Source organism: Leucoraja erinacea, chromosome 32 (assembly GCF_028641065.1).
Source record: "Leucoraja erinacea ecotype New England chromosome 32, Leri_hhj_1, whole genome shotgun sequence".
Classification (NCBI taxonomy): Eukaryota; Metazoa; Chordata; class Chondrichthyes; order Rajiformes; family Rajidae; genus Leucoraja; species Leucoraja erinaceus.
In genome coordinates this window covers 12,468,711-12,493,184 of record NC_073408.1, presented here as the reverse complement: position 1 = coordinate 12,493,184, position 24,474 = coordinate 12,468,711, and the positions used below count along the sequence as shown (strand labels likewise).

The following is a 24,474-nucleotide window of genomic DNA, read 5'->3' as shown; positions in this document are numbered from 1 at the left end:
GTCATTCTCGTTATTTTCCAGACAGAAGAATAATACCTTGTCTTATGACTGCGTTATCTTTTACATTACAATCTTGTAGGCTAAACATTGACTTCAACTCTTTCAGATAATTAGCTTTTTGATTTTCACATTTGCAGAATTCATAGTTTATTTTCTTTTGTTAATTTCAGATTTTATTCATCACCTTCCCTCTAACTGATATACTCCCTGTTTTTTTTTTTTTTTTACTGGTATCTTTCACTTGGCTCCATCACCACGTGTATTATCCATTGTAGAAGTGTAGTTGGGAAATATTTCCACCACTAGAAAATAAAAATAATTTGAAACTATTTTACAAATTGGTTCTTGTTCCTGGATAGGCGATGTTTTGGGTTGGGACCCTTCTTCGAACTACCTTCATTTTGTTGCATGTCAGTCTAAAGTAGGTGTGCTGACTCAAAACGTCACCTATCCATTTTTGTTCGGAGATGCTGCCTGACCACCTGAGCTACTCCAACACTTTGTGTCTTTTTTTGTAAACCATCATCTGCAGATCCTTATTTCTACTACTATTCCATATCAGTTTCTAAATACTAGGAAATGCACTATCAAAAAAGTTGTGAAGTAGGTCATAGAGCATTACTTTATATACCACAGAAGATATAAAAACTGTGCTCCCTTCCTATAATGACTTTAGTTTGTTGTCTGAGATGGAGGCTTGCGGGGCGGAAGTGTGCCCGGGTGACGAAACCAGCGGGGCGGAAGCGGGGCCTGAGGAAGGGGAAGACGCGGCTTTTAAAAAGGCGCCTTAATCGGATTTACGGGCTGGTTTTACCCTCGGGTGCCGGGCGGGCAGGGGACTGCAGCCACCATGGGGGTATCGGACGATGCGAATAAGACGTTGTTTATCGGGAACCTGGACATTAAAGTGACGGAGGAGCTCCTGTTCGAGCTGTTCCTCCAGGTAAGGGAGGGCGGGCGGCCGGCCTATCGAGGCCTTCTCTCCCCTCTATCGACCCCCTCTCCCCCGACTCTGTCTGAAGAAGGGTCACCACCCGAAACGTCACCCATTCCTTCTCTCCAGAGATACTGCTTGTCCCGCTGAGTTACTCCAGCTTTTTGTTTCTATCGAGGCCTGTTGCTCAGGCGCCGGCCTGCCTCCTCCGGCCACGTCCCTTGTGCTCCCGAAGTGCCGATACCCTGGGACGGGCTGATTGTAATATTTTCCGGTGGACTTCGTCCCTTTTCTCCCCCTCGAATTGTTTGATTTCAGATATATTTCGCCCCCTCGTGCTGCGGCGAACTTGCCCGGCGCTCAGTTTAAACGAAACTCCCGCAAAGTTTCCATCTAATCAGAAGCAGACGCCGTCTCGCAGAGTCGTTGCCCTGCTGGCGGGATTTGGGTTATTTACACTCCGAAAGGCTCCCAGGAGGGATTTTATTCTCGCTCCTGCAGATTAAATCGCTGTACAGGCTTTAACCACTTTATTTCAAACTCTACTTTAACCCTTGTTTAGTGATACAAATGGAAACGGATCATTCGACCCACCATCGAGTCCACTCCAATCAGCACAACAAGTTCTGTTATCCCACTTCTCATCACTTCCTCCACATACGGGGCAATTTTACAGAGGCCAATCTACCTACAAAACCGCACGACACATAAACCCAGGTCTCTGAGGCAGCCCTCGCATCCCATAAATCGCAGTTTCACAATGTACAATTGACAGATTCATTTTCTGTTTACCAGGCTGGCCCGCTATTGGCGGTAAAAATTCCTCGGGATAAAGACGGGAAATCAAAACTGTTCGCGTTCGTGAATTTTAAGCACGAGGAGTCTGTCCATTACGGGAAGGATTTGCTGAATGGAATCCAGCTGTATGGCAGGGCAATCAAAGTCCAGTTCAGATCAGGTAAGAATTAACATAATGGTCAATCAAAATATTTGCTTGGTACCTGAGATATGCAATAAACAATTCGAAATGTTCTGGAGAAACTAGTCAATTTTTAAGGCAGTGGTTTTGATAAATGCAGAGATTAAACAGAAGCCTGGGATTGGGATGCTTGATTGGAGGATGCAAGTAGTACCCGAGATTACAATGGTTTTTATTTGTGACTGGGTGTTGGAAATTAAATGGAAAACGGAGCTAGTATAAAATCATTGCCTCAGGACACATTAGTATTTCTTGATTTGGAAAATATCTACCTCTGTATTGAGCCTACAAGTTTCTAATGTTGTGATGCTTTTTCTTGAGCTGTATATTGAGCCGCATTGAAGTTATGTGAAAGCTGAAAGTCGACAATGATGATCTATTTCATGTGCAGACTGATGGAATGGAAGCCCATTATATCTCCCGGAGGGCAGTACAAAGGGAAGCAGAGGGGCACCCCTTGTTTGTACGTACTGTCCACACATACATATACTTATCCCACCTTTGGCCCATGTTGCCGACCTGAACCAGTGTTATCTGCCTGTGTTTGGCTCGTATCCCTCTAATCCTGTTCTACTTGCATATCTCTCTCTAATGTCTTAAGCATATTTGTACTTGTTTCTACCACTTCATTTGGTAGCTCGCCCTGTATATCCACCAGATGGGGAAAAAGTAGACCCTCGGGCCCTTTTAAAAAAAATCTTTCCCCTCTCACCCTAAAACTCTGCTGTCTAGTTTTAGACTCTCGTAATAGGTGAAAAAGACAAACCATTCACCTGATACACCTTATGATCTTGCATACCTCTATCATCTCTCAGACTCTTGCGCTCCATGAAAAAAGACCCAGTCTCTTTATAACTCAAGCCCTTTTTTAATGAATCTTTTCTGCACTCTTTGCAGCTCATGTTATCCTTCCTCCAATGGTGACCAGAGTTTTCCATAATACTCTTTAAGTGTATTACCAACGCTGCCTTCACAACCAGCCTAATTGGGTCAAATCTTTCAGGGAACTGTGTGCTTGTAACCCTGCACCTCTCTGTCCTTCAACACTCACCAGAGCCCTGCTATTTACTGTGCAAGTCTTGCTTAACTTCCGAGAATACAACACTTCACACTTAGCTGTATTGAACAGATCGTGAAGGTTCTCATCATGCTCAAAATTATATTTAGAGGAGAAGTTTATCTGTGTGACTTGAAGGGAGGAAAGAGTGGTGGTGTCTCTGTATCTCCCTCTGAGGTATAGGTCTGAGCCTTGCTGAGGAAGTGCAGTGTGTTTTATTAGATAGATGTGGAGACGGTAGTAGTGTAGATAGTGGAAAGAGGGATGATGAGTGGATGGTCATGGTGATCTATGACTTGCATATTATGGACCCGACTACAGTGAAGCTGCACATTTCTATCCTAGTGTAGTGGGCCTCACCAATTTCCTAGAAAATTGTAGACAGTTCTGGTCGTCGAACTACAGGAATGATGCAGCAATAGAGAGAGTGCAGATGAGATGCACCAGGAATTACCTGAAATGAAGGGCTGTAGTTATAATGAAACATTGAAGAGGCTGGGTTAACTTGCTAGAATATAGGAAATTGAGGAATTACTTTGCAGAAGTTTATGAAAGTGAAGGGCTTTTGCAGGTTATTACTCTTATTACTGATGATTTGTTGGAGTATTAGAATATTGTTGTTGTGTTAACGTTCCTGTAAAGCAGCAACAGCAAGTAAGAATTTCATTTTTCTGTTCCCAGTGCATATGATAAATTAACACTCTAGAGCTCTTCATGTAAGATTTGTCTTTTTGTTCACGTGGGCAGAAAAGTGTACAACATGAGTGCAAAATGAAAGAAAGATCTGCCTACTATGTTCTGTGTGCTGAAGCAAAGCAAGAATTTCATTGTCCTATACAAGGGGACACATGACAATAAACTCACTTGAACTTGAACGACACATTTTGCACACTGGGTTGTGGGGAATGAACTGCCAGAGAAGGTGGTAGATGTGAATACAATTACAGCATTTAAAAGGCATTTACATAGGCACTTAAATCTATAGTAATAGAAGGATACTGACCTATTTCAGGTAAATGGGATTAGGCAGAGATCGCAGTTAGCATGGCTGTGGTGAGCTGATAGGACTCTTTCTGTGCTGTAGAATTCTACTGATCCAACTAGTGTCTCATTGATAACTAAAAGTCTTTGGTTAATCATTTGCCACAATATATCAGCCTTCTGCCTCTTATAGACAAATATGCATGTAGCTGGTCTGATTTAATTGAGGAGGATAGGGGTTCATGACAAGTTTCTGCCCTGCAACACTCTTAGTAATGCGTCTGGGCCATAAATTAGCACAGATTCTCTGGGGTCTTGTTCATGGAAACACATTCTGAGTGTTAAGCAAAGTATGTTGTTAGGCATTAAGGAAAAAAGTCCCTGCAGTGAATCTGGTGAAAATACTGTGCAAGGAGTTCCAGCACTTTGGCCCAGTGTTGGCACGTTTGAGACCCTGGGAGAGGATTTGCAGTTGATTTTGTTCCCTCTGTCCTTTTTCCGTGGTAGAGATCATGGGTATAAGAAATGCAGCTGAAATGTGGAATAATACTGCTGTCACTGCTAACCTGAAAAACAATTAGATTTTTGGCTTTTGCCTGAAATGTAGATAGATGGTGCTTATCTTTCAGGAATTATAGAGTCATACAGCAAAGAAACAGATTGTTCGGCCCACCAAGTTGGCACAAATCATCAACCATCCAGATGCACTAATCATTAATTTTATTATTTTCTTTGCATTTTTATCATCTCCACAGATTCTATCACCCAGCTACATCGGGGGCAATTTACAGTAGCCAATTATGGAAATTTGAGCTGCTAAATTATGAAAAATAGTAAAAAAAATGTTGGTTTTGTGTGGGGGGGACATGAATTGTCATTGTTTTTTCAATGTAACATGGGCATGTTAAATTGTATTGTGTTTGTACTTGGAATCTCAATCAAATCTTTTTTGTTTTCATCCTAGGTAGTTCTCATGAATCTCGGGAAGGAAGCCAATTTCAGAATTCAAATGCTTCTCCTGGCCCCTACCAGACCAGCCAGTTCAATAATAATCGGTATAAACTTTAGAGATTCTGCTATTTTTATTCTACATGCTGCTATAATTTAAGTATGAAACCAGTTAATCCATTGTGAATATTGGTTCTATAATGGCTTAAATGATATCAGAAATTAGATTTTATTAGTGTCTTGGGTTTTTTTAGGGTGTCAAGTCCAAAATTAATAACAGATGCTATTGTGCCCAATACAAAAGTATAGTTAATTGTGGCAAAATCTGGTCCCGACATTGGACTCTTTATAAAAATAAAAAAATAAATTTAAAAAAACCTCCCATTAAGGTTGGCCTCAAACTTTTTTTCTCACCTGTTCTATCTGTAGTTCTGTTTTAATAAAGTTAATTCATCCACCAAAATTCACTTTCATTCTTTGGTTGATACAAAATGTACTTCATACTGTACATTTCTGTGGTGAAAATATGCTCTCACTTTCTGATTATAGCAATAGGGATAATTTAACTTCAGGAATTTGCTTGTGTATTTGCTATGGAGATTAGAAGAGTGCTATTGGTTAAAAACGCATGTTAATTGTTTCAGTGGTAATAGAGGAAGAATGCTGATAAAAGTAGTTTATGAAATTCTGTGTGCACAATTGTACTGCTCTGAATGAACTTGCATTGTTTTGAGATGTCTGTTACTTTCTGCATTGTATTCATGTTTCTCTTTTTCCTTCCCCCTTGGTAGACTTGCAACTCCACAAAATGTACAGAGATCATTTTCTACACCTGATAATCTTCAAAGGCAGGTCATGGTGAGTGAATCATGTTTGTGGAAAAGTATGTCTTGATCCTGCAATAAACTTCATTTTCAAAATATATTTTTAATGAGGAGGTGTCAGTGGCCCTCTGGTGGAAATTATGATCTGGTGGGCAGGGATGGTGGACATGAGAGTAAGAATACTCGGTCCTAATAACAAATTCCAGTGCTTCTTATCCAGTTTTCTTATTGAAGTGGTAAAGTTTGGGGCAGAAGTGAGTGCGCATGTTGATTGATATTTGAAAAGGATTCAAGTTGTGGGATGAAAGCATTTGGTGGTTTTCTTCAATTTCAGATTATCTTTTAATAGCAATCAAATTTGTGAGCTGAATTCAACGGTCTTTTGCGTGGGCCTTGGCAGGCCTGAGATGAATACCAAACTATTTAGTTTTAATTTTGTGATTGAAATATAGCATGTGTAACAAATGCTGTCATTTGCTGCATCTGTCGAGAGAGTAATGAAGTAGCTCACTGCTGTATACTGAATATAATGGGAAGTTCTTTTGCCCCTATTTAATTAGAATGGTTTTATATTCGGAATCGTGCCGATAAAGGGCAATATTGTCCTTCATTACTGTGCTGTTTGTTTTAAAGAGCTATTCAATTCTCCCCTCTGCTCTTTCTGCAGAGTGCAGGAATTTTTTTTTTTAAAGGGCTATCGTTAACTCCCCTCTGCTCTTTCTCCTTGGATGTTTATCCAGTTTGAGTCAATCATTCTTTGCCTCTCAGGTCATTGGCATTTGGTGGTGTGACCTTTGTTTTCTACTTGCTTTGCCACACTATTGGCACTGGGATGCATTTCAATTTCCTTAGATAGACATAAAAATGCCACTAGGTGCGCTGCACTGAAGGCAGCCTCTGCCTACAGTCTGTTTGTTTTTCTATCTTTTTTATTTTTAGTTAGTTTTAAAACTATGTTTCTTTAACTTTTTTTATGTGGGGTAGGGAGGTAGGGTAAGGGGGAAACCACTTCCTGGCGAGGACGCGACTATTTCTCCAAGACGCATCCTCGCCCCCCCCCCCCCCCCCCTCGTGACCTACCACCTGGATTGGAGCGGCCAGTACCGGAGCTTCAGCGGTGGCACGGCGCTGGATTCACCGCAGAGCGGGCGATGCCTTACCTGGGATCGCTGTTTTGGAGCTCCGGAGTGTTGGGCCTGCTGCATCGACGTCGGAGCTGTGGTCTGCAGCGCGGGCGGCTCTGACTTCAATATCACGGACACCTGTGGCCCTTTGCCGAGGGCCGCCAGCGTTGAATCGCCACCCTGTGGCTTTCGGGAGCCGCGGACTCTGGTAGGAAGTGGCAATTTTCAGATGCCCAAGCCGCTGACGATGTCCTCCAGTCCCGACATCGGACTTCCATCACCCCAGCAAGCGGGCCTGAACATCGGGCTGCCTGTAGCCGCGACTGCGGGGGGTTCGTGAGCCCCCCGACCATGGGAGGACAACGGAGGAGGATGACTGAATTTTGGAGCCTTCTCTCACAGTGTGAAACTTTGATCCAGCTGTGGGGATGTCTGTGTTAAAAACGATCGTGTTCTGTGCTCTATTATTTGAATGGCTGTATGGCGACCACACATTTCACTGTACCAATGACAAATAAATGTATTTTGTAAATTTTTGGTAGCAAAAACCGGAAGGCAGATTACTATCTAAATGGCGTGAAGTTGGGAAAAGGGGAAGTACAACGGGATCCGCGGGTCCTTGTACATCAGTCTAATGAAAGTAAGCATGCAGGTACAGCAGGCAGTGAAGAAAGCGCATGGCACGTTGGCCTTTATAACACGTGGAATCGAATATAGGAGCAAAGAGGTCCTTCTGCAGTTGTACAGAGCCCTAGTGAGACCACACCTGGAGTATTGTGTGCAGTTTTGGTCCCCTAATTTGAGGATGGACATTCTTGCTATTGAGGGAGTGCAGCGTAGGTTTACAAGGTTAATTCCCGGGGTGGCGGGACTGTCATATGCTGAGAGAATGGAGCAGCTGGGCTTGTACACTCTGGAGTTTAGAAAGATGAGAAGGGATCTCATTGAAACATATAAGATTGTTAAGGGTTTGGACACGCTGGAGGCAGGAAACATGTTCCCGATGTTGGGCGAGTCCAGAACTAGGGGCCACAGTTTAAGAATAAGGAGTAAGCCATTTAGAACAGAGACGAGGAAACACTTTTTCTCACAGAGAGTGGTAAGTCTGTGGAATTCTCTGCCTAACAGGGCGGTGGAGGCAGGTTCTCGGGATGCTTTCAGGAGAGAGCTACATGGGGCTCTTAAAAATAGCGGAGTCAGGGGATAGGGGGGAGAAGGCAGGAATGGGGTACTGATTGGGGATGATCAGCCATGATCCCATTGAATGGCGGTGCTGGCTCGAAGGGCCGAATGGCCTATTCCTGCACCTATTGTCTATCTTATCTTGTAAAAAAGCTGGCGTAACTCTGCGTGACAGGCAGCATTCCGAAGGGAAGGAATGGGTGACGTTTCGGGTCGAGACTCTTCTTTACACTTTTACTGTTTATTGTATTTCATTGAGCACCATGCATGTTTTAAACTATTTTAATTTTACTTTCAGGTAAACAATATGTGGCAGCAGCATGCCAGGGGAGGGCCACAGAGTTGCAGTTCTTCTGTGCAACAGCCAAGCACCAATAATCGTTCCAACCAGCAGCAAACAAATCGAGGAATGCCTTCAAGCTCGCAAATGGCACCTCAGAATTTGGCCAATCCAAATTCACATACAGCGTGGAATTTAGAAAAAATATCCGGCACCCAAAGGCAACAAGCATATAGTTCCTATCCGTCTGACAACGGTCATTACCCACGAGAGGCTCGCTTCCAAGATCACAATCCCGACTGGCACTATCGGGGAAACCGTGAGTCTGAGTACCGACAAGACCAAACTTCTCATCACAGCAGAAATTGGGAGCATGAATATAATGCTCAAAGAGAGGTCTCCAGAGGTGGGAGATGGCGAGGAAATCGGCAGTAAACTGACACAGTGTTGGATGGTGGGAGTTAACCAATTCAATTTTTCTCTTGAAATTGATTGCAATTTAACAAAATTGTTTTAAAAAAAAAAAGATGAGTTATTTTCTCTAATATGTACAAGTTGAGTTCCTCTTTCTGTTTACATATTATCAATTTTTCATCAGTGCCAGTTTCTGCTTCAGTAGTACTTGTAAACTTGTTCTGCACATTGCTCGGGATGAGAGTGACAGAGTTGTATAACATTGCATTTTGCTTAAATTATCTCTGACCTTTCCCCCCCTCCCCCCCTACCCTCTCATTAAGTGATTCTGGTTTTGCAGTGCATGGTGCGCCCGTTATGGAATTATCTTTGCAGTTTTAATGAAAGTATTATGTACAACAGAGCAAATAACTTGTAAATGATTTGTATCTTGCATGTGAGTAGAAATGTAATTGTAACGTGAAAGCAATAGTTTTGATTACTAATGCAAAGAATAGAACGGGACTTTTTATATTGATTATATAAATCAGCATTATCTTCCATTTTACCTTCTAATGTATCTTGGGAGCAATGACCAACCTCTGAATAAATAAGTAGCAGTGCCCAATCCTTTTAACAATTGACCTGTATCAGGTGCTCTGCTTGTCTCCTGTACATATACCTCAGCACATCATGGTGTGTAGATATCTTTTTAAAAGTCTGGCAGCAGGGAGGATCTGCCTGCAACTGTTCAGTCCTTATCGTGAACCTTAGAACTTCCAGTCAAAACAATTGAATTCCACTGTATTTGTAATTAATTCTTGTGTCACAAGGGGGTTTTCCTTGGCACAATGACCAGTGTTTGATAGATTGGAATTCTCCAAGCTGCCATCAATCTGCAATAAAAATTACTTCAGAATAGGATAATGGTTTGGATATTGAATAATTGCAGAGAACCTGCTTTTAAAGGATCAACTCTAGCGAAGACTTAGAATTATAAAGGAGATTTTGAATTTGATAGTATCTGAGCCTGCATAGGAAGTTGGCTCACTCCTAAATTGAATCTAATTTAGCAGTTTGGAATGCGGGAAAGAAGTAACTGCTAATTTTGTTTTACAACTTGTCTACAACTCTCTTTTACAATATTTAATACCAGGCATTGATCCCCATACTTAATCCAATGGAGTGGCATCTATTCTTGTATTATGGTTGCTGTTTTTCTTCCAAATCATCTAATTGTTTTATCAGTATGTATTGAGAATATAAAAGGACGCTGTTTAATCTGTTTGGAGTGGGGATGAGTGAGTAGTAGTTTTCGCGCAGGTAAATTCTAGTAACAATGAATAATTGTAGAGTTCGCAGATTTCCAATTATATTGCTTATTTGTTTTTTTGTTCCGCAGTCAATATTTTTAACTGCTTCCAGTTAAATATTCTAATTTGTTTTCCTCGTAAAACTGGGCTCTCCAAACTATTCAACTTTGCTTTGTACCGATTTGTAGCTGCATATGAAGAACAAATTTGTATTTTTGGAGTAATGAAAAATGTTTTATAAACTAAATTAGGCAATTTTTAATTGAAATTTTTTTAATGTAACTTTAGGGTGGGGATGGGTGAGAGAAATGCAAAACTTGAGGTTTTCAAAAGGACTAGAATTTTTCCAGTGCAGTGTTGGCTGCTTTACTCTTCTATATCCTAACAGCTTTTGTATTAAAATAAATGTTTATTCAATACTGTCCTGTTTTCTTTGGAATGATGTAAGAAGGTAACCTCAGAAAAATATTGCAGAATTGTAAATACAAAGAAAAGTTGTACCTAGTTGAACTTATTTTAATTAGCTGTTGTACAGCTATATTTTCAACTTTTTAAATGTGCAATATTTTAATAGAATGATATGTTTGTGATCTGAATTTCAGTTCTGACAACTTTGGAATCTACTTTTCATTGAAGATGTATTGTCATGTCAATTGCTATTCTTCACGCACCAGATAAAAATATATTCAACATTAATTTTCTGCTGCAATTTATTGTCTAGTGATCTATTTTCTGTTTCAAAATTTCAAAGTTGCTCTTCGCCATGTAAAATATATAAAATGTAGAATAATGAGAGGCATAGACAAGGTAGATAGAACCTTTTTACCCCAGGATGGAAACATCAAATATTAGAGGGGATAGCTTGAAGGCGGGAGGGGCAAAATTAAAAGGAGCTGCGTTAGGCAAGTTTTTTTTATTTTTTACGCGGGCTGATGAGTGCCTGGAACCTAGTTTGGTTTTATAAATTCATAATCTGGTCCTGAGTTTAGAGTTTTGTTCCAAATCTGTGACTAACAAAGACTGGCATGGAGCAATGTCGAATTTCAGTGACCTGGATGGGATGTTGATGGTGCCATTTGGATTGCTTGGTACTTAGAGATACAGCTTGGATCACCGAGTCAACACCACCTTTGAGCATCCGTTCACACAGTTCTATGTTATCCCACTTTTTATCCACTCTGTACGCACTCTTAATTTACAGCAGCAAATTAACCTACCTGGAGGGCAAGAAACTCGCATGGACACAGGGCCAACGTCCAAAATCCACACTGGCAGCACCCGAGGTCAGGAGCAAACTCTTGTCACTTGTGGGATAGTGTTAATGTGTGGGGATCACTGGTCGGTGCGGACTCGGTGGACCGAAGGGCCTGTTTCCATGCTGTATCTCTAAACTAAACTAAAAATCCAGCGAGTCGTATAAAATGGGGTCGGACTTTTCAGGCTCTAAGCCTCTGAATCTCGTAATTCAAAGAGCTGATCACTTTTGTTTATGAACAGAGATGCAAATGCATTACAGCTTACAACTACATACAACGATGGGCAGCTTGAGGCAAACTGGGAGTTGCAGCATGATTCTAGTTGCCAGGTAAAGTGGTAGAGACACGTAGTTACAATGTCACAGTTACAAATGCTTTTAAGTAAGTACATAGACAGAAAAGGTTTGAGATTGATGTGCCAAATGCAAGAAAATGGAACTAGCTCAGGTGAGCAACTTAGTCAATAGAGATGACATGGACTGAATGTCGTTTCCCTGCCATATGACTCTTGACTCTTTAAGGTGCTGTTTTGTAATGTAGGTAATGTTAAAAATGTTAATGCAAATCGGTCACTTTTTCTAAATATAAATCTGTGTAGAGATCCTGCTGCAATTGTTTGGTCTTCTTCCTATCAGTCATGAGTCAATAACTTCTGAGGATGGCCAATGTTTTAAATGGATCATTAAGATCGGAACCATTTGACATTCTTCACTTTGTAAATGCATTAGCAGTAGACCATTTGTTTTTGCTTATTTGTGAATGAGAGGAAAGCTAATCTACATCTGAATCTTGATGTTAATAATTACACATAGCTGAGAAATCTTAAGAATGCTTCATGCCCTGCACAATGAATTTTCTGCTTGTAGCTTTTAATGGGATCGCATTATTTTTCCCCCCAAGGCTGTATCTCTTGCTAATGCTGAAATTGTGTGAATTTTAATCTATTATGACAATCCAAGAACTGACTTGATGTTCAGGCAGTTATAAACTGTCAATGATATTCTTCATCACAATCATTTGCATTCTGAATTTTAATAATGTGCCAAATTTAAATGTCATCCACTATCTGCCTTCTAATCCACATTGTTTATTGATGTGGAATTTGGGCTGTATACTTTACAAAACAAACTGCTGAATGATACCAATATACCAAGTGGCAACTAAAATTTCAAAAGTTTGAACTATTTGTCAATTTGTAGTGATTGGGTGAAGGCTGTACACTTGGCTTTCAATTTCCTCACTAGTTTAATCTGCTGGCAAATATGAATGAATGTTGGGGATAGCAATTTCCAGGTAATATCTATTTCACTAAGAAGTACTGAGGTCAAGGGTACTAAACAGTGGAAGCCATGGTGTGACCTGGCAATATATTTAATGCTAAGGGTATCCTTGCCTTCCTGCTAAATGCAATATTTCTAAATGACATCCTCTGGCACGAGGGAAAGAGTTGTTGCTTTCGTAAGATATCAGCAGTCATGCCGGGGTAGCTGGATAGTATAGCTATTTATCCCAATCAAGTATAAATAGTCCCATATATTATGTAATTATGGATCTTTATTCATACAAGTTATGATCCATTGCTGTAGATTAAAATACTCCCTTTGCAATAAGCCAATGCAAAGTTTAGCTTTGATGCTGGAATCTGAAATAAATAAAATGGTGGAAATTAGGATCTGTTTGTAAAAACACTGGGCATCTCAGAACTTGCGAAACATTAGGTGCAGATTTTAATATAGAACTGGACTAAGTGGGACCCGTTGGGTCCCATGTTCACATGGGTGGGCTGGTCCCCCAACGCAATATTCCACCTCTCCACCAATTCCAGTATTGGTGGCCAGTGCTTTCTGGAGTGCTGGTATGGGTTCTTGGGGTGGCAGCTCAGTCCCTCAAGCCTGATCTGCTGGCAGCTAACTTACGGCTGGTGGGCTGGCAGTTGACTCATGACTATTCCTTGAAATTCCATTTCAAGCAGGGTGCAATGCCACCAAATTCAAATCCATGTTCCTACCATTTCAAGCAGGGTGCAAGGCCACCAAATTCAAGTGCAGTTTCTTACCACTATGAGCAGGGTGCAACTACAAGCAAAGGCCACCGAATTCAAGTGCAGTTTCCAACCACTTTAAGCAGGGTGCAAGGCCACCAAATTCAAGTGCAGTTTCATACCACTTTCAGCAGGGTGCAAGGCCACCAAATTCAGTGCAGTTTCATACCACTTCAAGCAGGATGCAAGGCTGCCAAATCCAAGTGCAGTTTAATTCCACTTCAAGCAGGGTGAAACGAAGGCCACCAAATTCCAAATGCAGCTTCAGCAGACATTCATGTTTCATTGATTCACAGCTGAACAGAGTCCACCATCATAAAACTGACCACACCCACACCCAAAACCCGCAGTTCTGGAAAAGTGTGTAGGCATTGACAGTGTGATTCTCAGTTTTTTCACAGCTCATTGACAGTCATGACCATCATGGAGAGGACTGAGCCACATGGCCAAAAATCACTTCCGTAGGTTTTTATCTTAACCCAATCCCCCTCCACAGGGAAAATTTGCAGTAGTGCCTTTTAACTTCAAGCCAAAGCTTTTGAAGTAGGTGCCTTTCATTGACAGGAGTGCCTTTTACTTCAATTTTCATTTTCAAACACACTAAGGTACTCACAGTTGTGTAATTCAGAGCTCATAGAGACGTGACCCTTGGCTTCATCCATCTTGCAGAGAGTGTGAGGCACACCACTTCCTGGTTTTATAGTCCCTCCCCCTCCCCCCCCCCCCAGCCGGTGCAGCAGCGAGAATGGTGATTTTTTTTAACTTCAAGCCAAAGCTCCCAAGCCATCATTTGCAGTAAACAGTCAATATTCAGTGTAAAGCAGGAAGTAAGTGCATTTGCAGTAGTAGTGCCTTTCAACTTCAAGCCAAAGCACCCAAGCCACCATTTGCAGTAAGTAGTGCCTTTCAACTTCAAGCCACCATTTGCAGTAAGTAGTGCCTTTCAACTTCAAGCCAAAGCTCCCGAGCCACCATTTGCAGTAAGTAGTGCCTTTCAACTTTAAACCAAAGCTCCCAAGCCACCATTTGCAGTAAGTAGTGTATTTCAACTTCAAGCCAAAGCACTCAAACAACCATGTGCTGGCAGTGCCTTTTTACTTCAAACAAACCATATTTTCATTTTCAAACCACATTAAGGGTACTCACAGTTGTGTAGACATGTGTTCAGTGTTATTCAGAGCTCAGAGAGACGTGACCCTTGGCTTCATCCATCTTGCAGAGACTAAGTGAGGCACACCACTTCCTGGCTTTATAGTCCCTCCCCCTCCCTCCAGCAGGGGCAGCAGAGGGAATGGTGATTTTTAAAAAAACATTAACATCTCTCTGATTTTTCATCGATGGGAAAAATCCTCCGCACCCATAAGGCGGAGAGGGGCTCTGAATGAGGTGGCCAAAAATGACAGCCGTAGGTGGCGGCGTTCTGTCAGAAATCGCAGCACAGTGTGCCAAATGCGGTCAAGAACAGAGATTTAGTAATATAGATATGGAAAGTATGGAGAGAAAGGCCAAGAGAAAGTCCTGATAGGGTGGGAACCAGGATTGTTGGAATGTCAAAGTGTTTAAGAAGGAACTGCAGATGCTGCTGCACCCGCTGAGTTTCTCCAGCATTTTTGTGTACCTTTGTTGGAATGTCCGGTGATGTTGGCTGAAGTATGGTGGTAATAGCTAGTGAATAACCACACCATTGATTATTAGGATCCCTTGATCTTGCATTGAGCTTTGTTGGAAGGAGTATGAGGCTACAATTGCTTGGATCAGATTAGCTTGAATAATTTAAATAGGCAATTGGATTGTAATATAATTCTGGGACAAAATGGAGATGTTCTGCAAAGTAATCTCCCCCAATTCATCAGCATCAAATTCAATACTGTAAATTGGAAACATGGAGATCAAGTCATGTCTACCTGAGTAACGATTTGAGCTCTGCACAGCAGGAAATAAAGGCAATAGAAGGATATATGTTGCATCTCCTGCTTTTGCATGGGAATTAAAACCAATGCATCAACCATCTTTTGCCACTTCATTTTAGATTCTAGTGAAACCTTCAGGATCTGGAGACATCAGCCCACAGTTTGGAAATTTGCTCGGCTAAATTGGTAACTAATTTTCCTGAGTTCCCCACTCTTATTTCACACCTATTTCTGGGATGCTAATTGTCGTCTTTAGTGAAGACTTGTACAATAATATGTTCCATTTATTTCCCATGTTGTTTTCCATCACAAATTCACCTGGCTTGTTTCTGCAGGGCCAATGGTCGCTTTGATTAATCTTCGGATGCAACATCTGAATGAGATCTGGGTGCATTTTTGGAAACAGCCACCAGGAGGTATTGTTGCCCAGTGGCTAAATGACTGAAACAAAAATGTACATGTTGGAAACTTGAGCAAAACATGAAGTGCTGGAGGAACGCAGTGTGCCAGGCAGTATATGTGGAGGAAATGTTTAGTTCAGAGATACAGCATGGCAGCAGACCCTTCAGCCCACCGAGTCGATGATCATCCATACACTAGTTCAATACTACACACTAGGGACAATTTACAGAAGCCAATTAACCTCTGCACAAATCTACACGTCTTTGGAATGTGGGAAAGGACCAGAGCACCTGGCGAATACCCACATGGTCACAGGGAGAGCAATGCAAAGTCTACAAACAACACCCATAATCAGGATTGAACCTGGGTTCTGGAGCTGTAAGGCATCAACACTATCACTGCGTCACTGTGCTGCCTTTAAATAGACAGATAACTTTTTGAGTCGGGGCACTCCATGGGTTACGGATAATATAATTTACAGAAATCAAACGTTGCAAATTCTCCCATACTTTTTTACGGCATTTTTCAAGCTAGTGATAAGAATTAAATGGTTTGTGATATTAATTACTGGATGCGTTAGTTTAATTATAGGCAGCAAGATGATTACTCATGAAATGAAGGAGTCGTACCAAGTGTGTGTAGAGCAATATGATAATGGATTACAACGCAAAATGGACATTTCTGGGTTACAGCTAGTTCTTGGGAATGGAGGACTTACATAACCCAGTACTGTTCTGCAGCCGGCCTGAACTACCTCATTTCATTTTAGCTGAGAAGAGCAAGTAATTGTTTAACGAGAGCTGTATTCGTGATGTATCTCTACAGGGACTTATAATCCAGAAAACCTGGGAGTTCATAATGTTTTCTTAAAATATGACCCTGTTTACCTAGAGGAGGTGGAAAAGATTCTTCGAGAAATTAAGGATTTCAAAGAATAAATATTGTGCGTAAGTGGGTAGTATTTAGCAATCATTGCCATTTGTGTGAAGAATATGAAGGGATTTGTTTTATAGGATTGTTTTCACTGGGATTATTCATTGTTTCTAAAACTCCAAGACTAAACTGCAAGTGAACTCAAATATTGTTGGTGAAAGTCAATTCATTCATGTCAATATAAACAAATCAAATTTTGGATTTACACTTCTTCTCTTCTGTTGCTTACCATACCCACACAAACCAAGAAAAAGTGGATAACTGCCTCACAAAGCCTTAACTGGCACTACAAATCCTTAGAATGTTATAATTAAGGCATGACCTAAATTTAGACATGGTTCCTCATTCTGCCTTGCACCAATCATTTGAATATAGGCCAATTAGAATTTCCCTCTCACTGCCAATTTCATGAAATAGATGAGGAATTCTTTCAATCCTTATAGTAATACACTAACAGGGATAGATATAGTAGTATGGTTTAATGGCAGTTTATGTGGAATAATATATCAAGAAAAAATGGAAATTGTGTTTATCTTGATAGTGCTCTGTTTGAGTTTAAATAAATTCATTTGCACTATTATCTTTCAATCTAATTCGCTGCAATATGAAAGTCAGTGCTAATCTAGAAAAATTACCATCACAGACATGATGTGCTGGAGAGGGGTGGGTGCAGACCCAAGACCACATTTTTATGGATGTGGCAGATGGACATAAGTTTCAGAAGGTTACTATGCTGCTGCACAGTGGTGAAATTTGCATAAACCTTGGGCTTTTGAATTTATGTGAATTTATGAATAATGCACTACTAACCTTGTTTGGACAAAGCAAGTGTTTTTTTAATATTTTAAAGCAATATGCCAACAGTAGTATAATTTCTACAGAAGGTTTACCATTCAGGACAACAACCAACTTAAGGCTACCTGATATGGAAGAGTACGCCTCTAACTAGACAAAGGGCTGTTCAAGTCCGAGTGCACTATATATTTCTATTGTGAAGCCCAAACATCCAAATACTTTCTATTTTCAGGAATTTGCTTCAATATTTTGCAGTATGATCCCTTACTCATTACATCACAATGATAAAATCAACCTGATTCAATCCATGATACCAGTCTCTTCCTCAACTTTATCCTGCTTAGAACTGGGATAAGATGCCACCTTTTCTACTTGTCACGTAAAATGTGACAATAATATTATTGCATTGCAACTCAGGACCTAAGGTTTAATAACCAATTTTTTGTGTCCACCTGGATACTCCAACCAGCTAGTATAAGAATAAATCAGAATAAATACAGCCCACAAGTCCCACATCCAGCAGCTTAACACATACTGTTAGTAAGGGAGACAAGAGACTACTTGCACTGGAATCTGGAGCAAGAAATAACCTGCAGGAAGAACTCAATGGGACAAGCAGCATCTGTCAAGAGTGTTTTATTATCATATGTTCTGAAACAGAAACCTGAAATTCTTACTTGCAGTTGCACAACAGGCTTGTAAAGGTCAGGGCAGCCCTGATGTAGGCAGGGCCTGACCCTAAATGTTGACCATCTCTTTGCCTCCACAGATGCTGCTTGACCAATTAAATTATTGCAGCAGTTTATCTTGCTGTTAGGAAGGGCATGTTTTTACGGGATTAACATATGCAATTAACATATGCATTTTTGTTAATTATATTAAAACATTTAGTTGGAGATGACAGCAATGAAGGTAGACGATTCACTGTAATCTCTGGCAGAGTAGACTCATTGACATGGTTCATTGGGGCAGTGCAGAACGTTGCATATAGTTTCATGTGTGCCCATATAACCTTGATGCAATCAATGTCTGTATTCAGAGACTAGTTTAGTTGTATCACTATGGTTTCAAAGTCCAGAGATAAAGGAAAAATCTGTAAAATATTTTCCATCTTCTGTGATGGGCATTTCAGACTGTGAAAGATTGATGGTGGCAGCTTTTGTGTGTCCTGGTATTGCATTTGCATTCCTTGCTGTATTTGTAAACTAAACTTAAAACTCAAGGGGCTGTCCCACTGTACGAGCTAATTCAAGAGTTGTCCCGAGTTTCCCCTGATTAGAACTCGGAGAATTACTGCAATAGCCGCTCGTAGGTACTCGGGGCTCTCGTGGACATTTTTCAACATGTTGAAAAATCTTCACGAGCTTACCGAGTTTCCCGAGCACCTGCCGTTAGCGTTACGAGCCGCTAAGAGACGTCCCGAGCTCCGACGTACCCGCTACGTACATTCTACGTTCTTATCACAAATTAATTATTTTTTTAAACTCGGGAGAGCTCTTGAATTAGCTCGTACAGTGGGACAGCCCCTTAAAGCCCCTGTCCCACAATGCGAGTTTACCCAAGAGCGCTCCCGAGTTTTAAAAAAATCAAACCCGTGGTGCTTCATCACGAGTATTTTTTTATTCTTGGAAATTTTCTACACTGTTGAAAAAACTTCACGAGTTTCCGCGTTTCCCGAGTACCTGCCGTTAGCATTACGAGCCGCTACGAGGCATCCACGACCTCCGACGTACCCGCTACGTACATTCTACGTACTTACCACAAGTTTGATTTTTTTTTAACTTGGGGCGAGCTCTTGGGTAAGCTCGCATCGTGTGACAGGGCCTTTAATATCTGAACACATTAGCAGAATGAAAAGTTGCAAACATCAGGTGCTGCCACCAGATGGCAGTCTCTTCCAAAGATGTAACCAAATTTTTCATTTATTTTGCTAAATCCTGAAAGCAGTGCAGTTTTTGTATGCTGAAAGGGGAATGAGTTTACAGCCACAGTCCTGAAACATTGAATTAAAATCTGGGACAGTTTTAACATATATTTCTCCTGTTATGAGTATCCAAGCTGATTTACAGTTTTTAAATAAACATACTTTTTGCATTTACAGTTTTGAAGGAGTAACAGCTTAATACCAGTTGTGACCAGTACAACTGCTGTCGTTTTCTCAACTTGACTCAATTAACTGAGCACAGAATGTAAAACTGAATGGATATCAGGATCTTTTTACTCAAACTGTAAAGGGCATAGCTTTAAGGTGATAGGGGCAAAGTTTAAAGGAGATGTTCAAGGCAGGTTATTTTTACACTGAAGGTGGTGAGTGCCTGGAAAGCGCTGTCTGGGTTGGTGGTGGAGCCAGGTGCAATAGTGGCACATAAGAGTTTTGGATGGGTACATGGATATACAGAGAATGGAGGGATATAATATATGCAGGCAGATAAGAGTTGGTCTTGGCATCATGGATGGCACAGCAGTGGAGCCGGAGATCCAGGTTCAATCCTGACTAAGGGGACCATCTGTGGAGTGTATACATTCTTCGTCTGTCAGCATGAATGTTCTCTGAATGTTCCGGTTTCCTCCAACATTCCAAAGACGTGCATGTTTGTAGGTTAATTGGCTTCTGTAAATTGCCCCTTGTAAATGCAAAAGTGGGGTAACCAGAACTAGTGTGTATCAATGTTTAGCAGATGCTGGAGAATCGAAGGTACAAAAAAAAGCTGGGGCGGGTGCAGCAGCATCAGAGCGAAGGAAATAGGCCTATTTCCTTCGCTCCATAGATGCTGCTGCACCCGCTGAGTTTCTCCAGCTTTTTTGTGTACCTATGGTTGATCAATGGTCGGCATGAGCTCCGTGGGCTAAAGGGACCATTTCCATGTTATATCTCTAAGCATCTAAACTAAACATCGCTAAACATGCTTAGTACAGTCAATGTGGGCTGAAAAACCTGTTCCTGTGCTGCACTGTTCTATGTTTTCCTTATGAGCAACTTTGGTTCGAGGAGTATTGCATTTGACTTGAGTACTTTAAAAGAGACAAATAAAAAATGAGCCCTGGTTTTCTCTCCTGATTATTTTCTGGTCAATCTGATGCTGCATAAGGTGTGAGAGTTCCTAGTATTTTCTGTTTTTATTACCGATTCCTAGCATTTGCAGTTTTTTACATTTTAATTTATTGAAACAAAATGAAAAATTAGATAAAAAACAGATAATTATTTCAACATCGAAATAGAGAATGCGGTAAAGAAATGTCTAGTCAAGATATAGGGAAAGAAAATGAAAGTGCCTGACAGCAATGTTACTTCAGAAAACGTATAACAGGTTGGAAGTAGCAGGAACCATGATAGAGTCATGGAGTGATACAGTGTGGAAACAGGCCCTTCGGCCCAACTTGCCCACACCAGCCAACATGTCCCAGCTACACGCCCCACCTGCCTGCGCTTGGTCCATATCCCATCCAAACCTGTCCTATCCATGTACCTGTCTAACTGTTTCTTAAATGTTGGGATAGTCCCAGCCTCAACTACCTCCTCTGACAGCTTGTTCCATACACCCACCACCCTTTGTGTGAAAAAGTTACCCCTCGGATTCCTATTAGATCTTTTCCCCTTCACCTACAATCTACAGTTTGTCCTCTGTTCCTCGATTCCCATACTCTGGGCAAGAGAGTCAAGAGTGTGCATCTACCCGATCTAATGCTCTCATGATCTTATACACCTACTGTACATCTATAAGGTCACCCTCATCCTCCTGCGCACCAATGGAGACCCAACCTACTCAACCTCTCCCTAAAGATGTTATTTAGGCTCTGCAACAAGAAACAATAAAATATTAAACCAGTAGCTAGGAAATGCATGGTAGAGGTAGTTAAGAACATGATTTAATTTCAGACTGGACATTACAACTGTGAGAAACTAAAACTTAAGGACATATAATGGGGAATTTTGATATAGCTTCAATTCAAAATAGATGGTGCTATCTTTCCGATCAAGGTTGGTTGCCCTGAAACAGTAACTGCTTCCCCTTCTGTAAGCGCTGTAGAACTGTGCTTTGCAATTTAACAAGTGATGTAAAATAATTCTTTCATTCATCACAGGAACATTTCAGGCTGCTCCATGCACAATAATTTGAGAAACTGGAAGAAGTGGCAAGAGGAATATAAAGCTTTGAAATACTTAGTCATCAGTGTGTGGCTCATCCCCATTGAGGTCAAGACAATTATGCCTAATAAGTAAATAGTGACATTGAGGTTGCAGAATACCTTTAATATGTCAACTCCTCACTGATGTCTGATACCTTAAAATGCCTCCGAATGGAAAAACAGGTTTTAAAAAAAATTTCATCATGAATGGTCTATTTTAAGTGGGGTTTTTTTAATGTTCTTGTTTAATAGAAATTTACCCTCCTGAGATGTTTTGGTTAAATATTTAATGAAATAGATGAACACTTTATTAATCTTTTGATCACATTAATTGCAGCTGCACTCTCAACAACAGAGGTAAACCGTAGCACAGAACAAACCTATGCATGGTTCAGCTTCAATGTGCACTAAACCACAGCAAATATTCCCAAAGTTGCTGCAGTCTAAAGCTGTGCATTCAGAATACTAATAGTGAATGGATTAGTTTCAAGTTAAGACCTTGAAATAACTGCACTGCCTAGTGCCTCTAAATCCCAGTATGAATTATCTTCATTGAATTAATAATATTTGCTGTTAGTTGTTGTTTTGCATCTTTTACCAGACAGACAAAATCCAAAATAAAGGCATGACTGGAGTATTAACCCATGATGCATTATGTTTCCAAAGTTGATTCTCATATAGAAAGAGGAGTGTAATAAAACTTGACAAATACATGAATATGAAAAGAGCTGGTTTTGCTTTGCTAACAGTGGATTATAATATTCCAGAAGAAAATAAATTATTGTACATCTGTACTACTTGGATTTAACGCTATTTAAAGATACTACAGGACAATAAAGTGTTCTGACACATAGTCCTGAATTCTGCACGATATTTTACTTTAGACAGTCAGCAATCTGCAATACAAATTGTCCTCAGCTTATAATTGAAACTAAGTTTCAATTATCGCTATACAGAGAGATTGTGACATTAAATGATATTGATTGTGACATTAAATGATTGGGTATGGGTAGACTGGCAGGTCAAAATTATGCTTCAGTTTATATGGCAGTTTATAAGATTTTACAACAGTCCCTTACTTCAATAAATGCTGATATCCAAATAATTTCAAACTAATTGATCAGATTGGCGCAGTGAGCACCAAGCAGAGAGATTAAATTGCTGAATGTTTCTGCTATATCAGAGCCAGATTTTTTAGTCAGAGTTGAATGAACGCTGCCAACCATTCAATGCACTTATAGGTTCTCATTGACTTTCATGGGGTTTTGAACTTGAAGTTCCCGTGACTGGGGGCACTGTGCCCGTTGCACGGAACCTTCAATTTATGCGGCGAGGCCAAAGAACAATCATTGAGAAATTCGATCCCACGGCACTGGTACATTTTAGACTGGAATTTGATTTCAGCTGACTTCATCTGCCAAACTGGGAGACCCGTTGCGAAGTGGGGAGATTACACCTCTCCAATTCCCCCCGCTTTCACCGACATGTCTGATCCTGTGACTTGCACCTTAATCTTTTCCCACCACTCCATGTTGCTGCTGCTAACCATCCCCACTTGCCATTGAGATGGTAAAACCATCCTCACAGTATCATAGCCAGGAAGTGCATGCCTAGATATTTCTGTCAATATAAAAATTCCGTATGCAGAGCAAAGTAGGAGGTAAAGAAATCAGGACAAAAATAAAACAAAATTAAGCTGAGAAATATTTTTAAAATCACCAACGATATTTATATTGTGAATGTGATGTTATACACACATGTGTTAATCTTCTAACCTACAGAGGATATTTGGTGGTAATTAAGTCATTGTGTCTTTAACAATTTGCAGACGGTAATGCATAAGTTATATTCTTTTCTTGTTGATTTAATATGTTTCTATCATGAAAGTAGGGCAACTTTATATTGCATTTTTATCAGTGCCAAGATTCTGTTTTAATGCATCTGGTGGTCCAGCAGAACAACTCAGTCACGAACCTCTTGGCTATCACTAGAACTTCTTGTATTCTTCCCGACAATCCCCTCAACCCATGTAGTAGCAGTCAAATACGGGACAAGGGTGGTCCCATATGGGACAAACCAATTTAGCCCAATATACGGGATGTCCCGGCTAATAAGGGACTGTTGGCAACCCTAGCGCCACTATAGCAGCCTATTGTTAAAGCATTTTTCAAGATAGTAATAATAATAGTAAAATGTTTTGTAGTATTCATGAACTACTGGATACAGTTTGATTTCCATTCATTTAATTACAGGTAGTGTTAGGGTGAAAATTTAATGAGTGAAAGGATGATAGCTAGTGTGTGTAGAGTAATATTAGCTATAGAGAATCAACGCGGCACGGTGGTGCAGCGGGTAGAATTGCAGCCTTACAGCACTTACCATGTCAGAGACCTGGGTTCAATCCCGATTACAGGTGCTGCCTGCAAATCCCCAGGATGCAAATCTTACTCCAAAGACGTACAGGTTTGTAAGTAAATTGGCTTGGTATAAATGTAAATTTTCCCTAGTGTGTGTAGGATAGCGTTAATGTGTGGGGATTGCTGGTCTGTGCAGACTCAGTGGGCCAAAGGGTTTCTTTCCGCACTGTATCACTAAACTAAACTAGCATCTGAAGAAGGGTCTTGACCCAAAACGTCACCCATTCCTTCTCTCCAGAATTACTGCCTGTCCAGCTAAGTAACTCCAGCACTTTGTGTCTAAATTAAAATGAACCTGACTTATGGAGAAATGGACATGGGCAGTTGTATGGAGTGGAACTCTTATGTAACCTGGGATCGCCTGTAATTGATAACTTGGCAGCTTTGGTTTGCACCCTGTCGTGTTCATGTCATTAAAACACATTCTCCTACTGTTCCAATTCTGTTGCAAAATCTTGATTCTATTTCTCTCCAAACTGATGCTGCTTCAACTGCAAACTGCTTCCAGCATTTTCTGTTTCTGTTTCAAAATAAGCATGTGGCTGGGAAAAAAACATTTTATTTTGACATTTCCTAA

General features: G+C 40.7%; 1 protein-coding gene across 1 annotated transcript; it reads left to right on the top strand.

Annotated features, from left to right (window-relative positions):
* The first annotated feature begins 260 nt into the window (after positions 1-260).
* On the top strand, positions 261-10,711 carry rbm7 (RNA binding motif protein 7). The gene is made up of 5 exons (XM_055660777.1): positions 261-943; positions 1,730-1,892; positions 4,916-5,006; positions 5,691-5,757; positions 8,328-10,711. Exons 1-5 carry the CDS (start codon positions 851-853, stop codon positions 8,742-8,744), a joined length of 831 nt encoding a protein of 276 aa, XP_055516752.1. The 5' UTR covers positions 261-850; the 3' UTR covers positions 8,745-10,711.
* The last annotated feature ends 13,763 nt before the right edge of the window (positions 10,712-24,474 follow it).

What these genes read in the sequence shown, in the direction of transcription:
- rbm7 (XM_055660777.1), top strand. Translation starts at nt 851, where the DNA reads ATGGGGGTATCGGACGATGCGAATAAGACGTTGTTTATCGGGAACCTG. An exon ending in TGTTCGAGCTGTTCCTCCAG is followed by an intron (nt 944 to 1,729) that starts GTAAGGGAGGGC and finishes TCTGTTTACCAG; the next exon opens with GCTGGCCCGCTATTGGCGGT. An exon ending in ATCTTCAAAGGCAGGTCATG is followed by an intron (nt 5,758 to 8,327) that starts GTGAGTGAATCA and finishes TTTTACTTTCAG; the next exon opens with GTAAACAATATGTGGCAGCA.